Source organism: Priapulus caudatus, unplaced genomic scaffold, assembly GCF_000485595.1.
Source record: "Priapulus caudatus unplaced genomic scaffold, Priapulus_caudatus-5.0.1 Scaffold278, whole genome shotgun sequence".
Lineage (NCBI taxonomy): Eukaryota > Metazoa > Priapulida > Priapulimorpha > Priapulimorphida > Priapulidae > Priapulus > Priapulus caudatus.
This window is the reverse complement of record NW_014577339.1, coordinates 301,816-307,989: the sequence shown is the minus strand read 5'-3', so window position 1 is coordinate 307,989 and position 6,174 is coordinate 301,816. Positions and strand designations below refer to the sequence as shown.

Genomic DNA, 6,174 nt, shown 5'->3' with positions numbered 1-6,174 from the left:
CATCGGGACGGCCCACGCCGCAAGCGCGCGTCCGCAGGGCAGGCCGCACGGCCTCGCGCCGCCTGCGTACGGCGCCGCCATGCCGGCAGAAGCGGCCGCGAGGGTCCGGTGGTACGAGTGCGGCGAGTGCGAGAAGGGGTTCCGTCCCCGAGCAAGCTCGGCGAGCACCGGCAACCAGCACACGGCCGGCGCGGCCCTACGACTGCGGCCTCGTGCCACCTGCCGCTTCCCCTACGCAGCCGGTCGTCGTGCACTATGAAGATGCACTGAGAAGCGCTAGGCATGCCACTGCCACTTCTCATCCGCCACGACACGACGAAGACGCTGCCCCGGCGCGGGCCGGCCAGGGCGACGACGCGATTTTTTGGTGTCGTCGACCCCCCGCACGAGGCGCTAGCGGTCGAGGTGTTCGAAGACGCACAAAGCGCCCGACGGACTACGACCTCGTGTGAGCCGAGAACCGCGACGAGAAGAGCTGCTAGCCGCGCCGCATCACGGCCGCAGAGGCCGCCGCCCCCGCCGCCGAGGGGAGACGTAGGGGCGCTGGCGAACCAACCCGAGGGTGCCTCAGCAGAGGGCCGCCACTGCTGCCGAGTGAGGACCGAGCACGAGATGTGACGACGGGGACTTTGCGCGTTCAGCTGAGAGGCGGAAAGCGGCAGTCAGGGCAGCAGGGCGCGCGCACCGCCGCTGCCGCGTTGAGTGCGCAGGAGCGGCGGGCGGCGCGCGCTGAAGCGGGCGGCACGCGTGCCGAGAGTGCGGGTAAGGGGTTTCGACGCGAGCAAGCTGATGAGTCACAACGCCCGCGCCTGCATACGGGCGAGCGACCCTACGTGACTGTCACCAAGGTTTGTGTCGGCGACCGCGTTTCCCTACAAGTCGGTCAATTACCGCTCACATGCAGGTCGGGTTACGATCGCCGTGTTGAGAAGAGGACAAGTCTTTGAGCTGGCAGGGCTGCTCGCCATGCTGGTGGGGGGCGGGTTGACCTAGTGCCACTCGATTCCACGTCGTTGTCAGTTGATATTGTTATGCATGTGTGTATAATATGGTATGATATGATAAACTGCTCCTATCTCCTCCCACAACCCTTCTTCTTCCCCTCACGAATCTGCTTCCTCCTCCTTCCGTCCCACAACCCTCACCCCCCTTTCGGCCCCACAACCCTCCCTCAAAACCCCCCCCCCCCCCTATCGCCCACAACGCACTTCTCCCCCTCCCCCACAACCTCCCCCTCCACAACCTCTTCTTCCCCACAACCTTCCTTTATCCCCTCCCCTTCTCCCCCCACACTTTCCCCTCTCACCCCGTGCTGACCTTCCCGTGTTTCTCCTCCGCAGGTGCACGCGCGCGAGGCGAGACAGCGCTACGAGCAGAATCTCGAGAACATGAAGAACAACCCGTCGCTCTACCCCGACGACGCCGCCGCTGCTGCCGCCGTCGCCGCGGCGGCAGATGATGACGAGGAAGAGAGCGACGACGACGACGATGACGACGACGACGATGACCCGGACGCGTCGCCGCAGGACGGCAACGCCGAGGGTCGCGTGCACGCGTGCCCCGAGTGCGCGCGCGCGTTCCGTACGCCGAGCAAGCTGCGCTCGCACATGCGCTCGCACACGGGCGAGCGACCGTACGAGTGCCACCTGTGTGCGAAGAGCTTTCCATACCGCGGCTCGCTGCGCACGCACCTGCAGTGGCACGCCGAGAAGGAGACGGGAGTCTCGTTCCGGCCGTACGTGTGCAGCGTCTGTGACAAGGGCTTCCGCACGCCGTCGAAGCTGAAGGACCACATGGTGAAGCACACGGGTGCGTGCGATCACGTCATACCACTATTGCTATTAACATGTACACATATATATATGTATATATACAGTACACAGTCTATTATCCGAAATTCTGAAAACGGAAAAGCTCCGAAAACCAAAAGTTTTTTTTCGGAGGTCGTCTGCACACCAAAGCTCGCGTTTGGCTGCACAAGGTTCACTGCAGAAATATTATATGATTAATGTGTTTGGCAGTACTCATACATATTGTACTGTACCAGGACAGCACTTCCCTGGCCTCTTGAAAACTTGGGTTTTAGTACAGGCTAGTTGCAGGATATATACTGTATGTATATCTGTACTGTACTACCATTCCGAATTCCGAAACGTGTCTGGTCCCAAGAAGGTTTTGAATAATACTGAAGATAGGTTTCGAATAATAGACTGTATATATATATACATTTAAAGCTCTGTTAATGGACAATGCTATATAATGGACACCTATTTATAAAAAGGGACACTTTACCATTCCTTGAGTAGATTTTTCCTATAGGTCACTCCTGGATAAACCTCTTGCCTCTCTTACTCAGTGCATCTGCCTCCTGTCTGTCTCTCTCGCTCGCACATGAGTCTGCCTCCCACCTCTCTCGCTCACACATGAGTCTGCCTTGCAGGCTTGGCTTTGGTGAGTGATGTGGTTTAGCAGCGTTCGTAACTAGAAGTGAATGTGTTGCGGTGGGGAGATGTGTCTTCGCTGAGCAATGTTTTTAACTGGGAGTAAAGGTTTTGCGATGGCCAGGCGTGCCTTCAGTAAGTTAGATGGTTTAGTAGCGTTTAGATCTGGAAAGACTATTTTGCAACTTTAGGCATATGTACGAGAACAGCAAGTGGCTGGAGGTGGTTGTTGTTACACAGCACTACTTCTTGGCTTTTTTAATACTTGTAGCATTTACCCTACGAAGAATTTCGTAGGTTGATTGTGGGTTGATTGTTCACGTTTTTTGGCATATTTCCTGTGTATATATAGTAATGTTACTAAACAGTAAAAATTTAAATAATGTTCTCCTCAGCCCACCAAGCGCAAAGCAGAAGGCAACATCTTCGAGGATCAGCCGAAGCGGAGTCTGCGAAATCGGACGGCGAACGCGAGCGAGAGGGCGCTAGTGGCTGCGCCGCCGCGCAAGAGGCACGTGTGTGACGAGTGCGGCAAGGTGTGCGCGACGCCGTACCAGATGGACGTGCACAAGCGCAAGCATTCGGGCGAGCGGCCGTACCAGTGTCAGGACTGCGGCGCCAACTTCCCCTACTACAGCTCGATGCGGTGAGCATGCAGCGTGGCATTGGCAATTTTTATAAGAACATAAGGCCATAATAAAAATATTGTTTGTTTGCCCTCACCCGACCGACACTCCAAAAAAAGCCCGACTCAAAAAAATGTATTGATCTTTCCCATTCTTTTTTTTTTACAAATTGTAGCACTGCACATTATATAAATCTGTAGGCAATACATTATATGTACTAAGCAAATCTAATATTCAACATAAAAGGTATCTCCACACAAGCACACCCGAGCATGTAGACACCATGCTGAATTTGTAAAAATAGTCAGATGCAGCTTGTAAAATCGTATGAGCGTCCGTGCGTCCTTCCGTTAACAGTATGGCACAAATCTTATTTTTGTTTTTCCCGTCACCGTCTTTCGGCAGCTCTCACCTGTTGATGCATGCGCGTAACCGGCAGCAGGCGGATGAGCAGCGCGGCCGCCGCCGGGGTCCGAAGATCATCAGCACTGCACCGCAGCGCGCGTCCAAGCGCGGCTCGCCGTCCACACGCCAGGAGCAGTACATATGCACGGGTGAGTCTCTCGCCGGCGCCCCCTGGTGGTAACCGACGGGCGCTCGGGGGGGGGGCAGTCGAAACCTGTTTGCGAGGGTCGATCGAGGGGGAGGAGTTTTCCGAGAGGGCGGTTCACATTGTGATTGCTTTCCGAGGGAAATGCTTAGTGTCCTTTTTAGACGGGTGTCTGTTCTATAGATGGGACTTCTCGCATGTTTGATTGTATAAAATCCAAACAGACATAACCGGAATCGAACGTAACCCTAACTGTAGTCGTAATTTATGTAGTATTGTACGTATGTATCATTGTATGTATAATATATGTATACTACATAACATATTAGTATATCGTAGCAATACGTGGTAATATAGGATGTTTCTGATAATGGCCTCCCAAGTTTTCGCTGTAGAGAAGCAACAATGGCTTCTTCGTTCGCCGCTCGCTAAAAATTCATGGGTGGCGCTCGTTAGCGCCCGTCGCGATTAATTGCTAATTATGCGCGCGTGTAATTGCCTTGCAGAGTGCCGGCGGCCATGCGCGACACCCAGCAAGCTTAAGATTCACATGCGCTCGCACACGGGGGAACGGCCGTTCATCTGCTCCGTGTGCAACATGTCGTTCAGGTGCGTGGGGGGGGGGATGCGACGCAGCGTTGCCACGGGCAACCAAGCGTGAGACTGAGAGTGCTCTCGTTGTCTCTTTCTCTCTCTCTCTCTCTCTCTCTCTCTCGCTCTTATTCTCTCTCCCTCCTTCCTTCTCTCTCTCTTTGTCTCTCTCTTTCTCTCTGTCTCTCTCCCTCTCTCTCTCTCTCTGTCTCTCTCTCTGTCTCTCTCTCGCTCTCGCTTTCTCGTTCTCTCTCTCTCTCTCTCTCTCTCTCTCTCTCTGTCTCTCTCTCTGTCTCTCTCTCTCTCCCTCTCCCTTTCTCCCTCTCTCTCTTTTTCTCTCTCTCTCTCGCTCTCTCCATCTCTCTCTCCCTTTCTCCCTCCTTCTCCCTCCTTCCCTCTCTCTCTCTCCCTCTCTCTATCTCTCTCTTTGCATGCGGCAGGTGTCCTGGGGTCGTGCCTGTACCCTTTTAATTCTGTTTGGATATTCTTGTGCTATTATGAGAGCATGCAGGTGGCTATTACACAAGGATCCACTATCAGTTACTTAACATAATTAAATAGTTATACTTTGTAATACGTAACTCCTATTTATAAACGCATGTACACATTCATGTACGACGAAACAAGCAAGCACGCACGCACGTATGCACGCAATGCACATGCATGCACGCACACACACATGCACGCACGCATGCACGCACACACACACACACACACACACACACACACACACACACACACACACATCGTGACCATCTTCTGCGGCATGCCGACATCCTCCACTCTCTCCAGATACGAGAACCATCTGCGGCAGCACATGGAGAAGAAGCATCCGGAAGCATACGCGGGCTCCCTCGCAGCGGCAGCAGCGGCGGTGGGGGGAGGCGAGCGCGCGGCAGCGGGGGACGGCACCACGCCGCAGCCGACGCGTCGCAGCAGCCGCACGGCCTCGCGCCGCCGCCGCTACGTCGCCGCCATGCCGCAGAAGCGGCCGCCGAAGGGTCCGTGGTACGAGTGCGGCGAGTGCGAGAAGGGGTTCCCGTCCCCGAGCAAGCTCGCCGAGCACCGCAACCAGCACACGGGCGCGCGGCCCTACGAATGCGGCCTCTGCCACCTGCGCTTCCCCTACCGCAGCTCGGTCGTCGTGCACATGAAGATGCACGAGAAGGCGCTAGGCATGCCACTGCACTTCATCCGCCACGACGACGACGAAGACGCTGCCCCGGCCGCCGGCGAGGACGACGACGACGATTTTGGTGTCGTCGACCCCCGCACGATGGCGCTAGCGGTCGAGGTGTCGAAGACGCACAAGCGCCCGACGGACTACGACCTCGAGTTGAAGCGAGAACGCGACGAGAAGGAGCGGCTAGCCGCCGCCATCACGGCCGCCGAGGCCGCCGCCCCCGCCGCCGAGGGAGACGTGGGGGCGCTGGCGAACCACGCCGAGGTGCCTCCAGCAGAGGGCGCCACTGCTGCCGAGGAGGACGAGCACGAGATGTACGACGTGGACTTTGCGCGTCAGCTGCAGGCGGAGACGCGGCAGTCGGCAGCAGGGGGCGCCACCGCCGCTGCCGCGGTGAGTGCGCAGGAGCGGCGGCGGAACGCGCAGCGGCGGCACGCGTGCGAGGAGTGCGGTAAGGGGTTTCCGACGCCGAGCAAGCTGATGGAGCACAAGCGGCTGCACACGGGCGAGCGACCCTACGTGTGCACCAAGTGCGGCGCCGCGTTCCCCTACAAGTCGTCAATTACCGCTCACATGCAGGTGCGTACGATCGCGTGTGAGAAGAGACAATGTCTTGAGCTGGCAGGGCTGCTCGCCATTGCTGGGTTACCTTAGTGCCACTCGATTCCACGTTGTCAGTTGATATGTTATGCATGTGTGTATATATGGTATGATATGATAAACCTCTCCTTCTCTCCCCACAACCCCTTCTTCCCCCTCACAACCTTGCCTTCTCTTCCCACA

General features: G+C 56.6%; 1 protein-coding gene across 1 annotated transcript in view; it reads left to right on the top strand.

Moving 5' to 3' along the window:
• LOC106808442 (zinc finger protein 628-like) overlaps nucleotides 1-6,174 on the top strand; it is a 27,929-nt gene that overhangs the window by 11,445 nt on the left and 10,310 nt on the right. Inside the window, exons 4-7 of the mRNA XM_014811166.1 lie at nucleotides 2,837-3,087; nucleotides 3,473-3,621; nucleotides 4,124-4,226; nucleotides 5,001-6,001. Of these exons, the coding sequence (XP_014666652.1) occupies nucleotides 2,837-3,087; nucleotides 3,473-3,621; nucleotides 4,124-4,226; nucleotides 5,001-6,001 (1,504 nt within the window). The remainder of the gene's footprint in view (nucleotides 1-2,836; nucleotides 3,088-3,472; nucleotides 3,622-4,123; nucleotides 4,227-5,000; nucleotides 6,002-6,174) is intronic.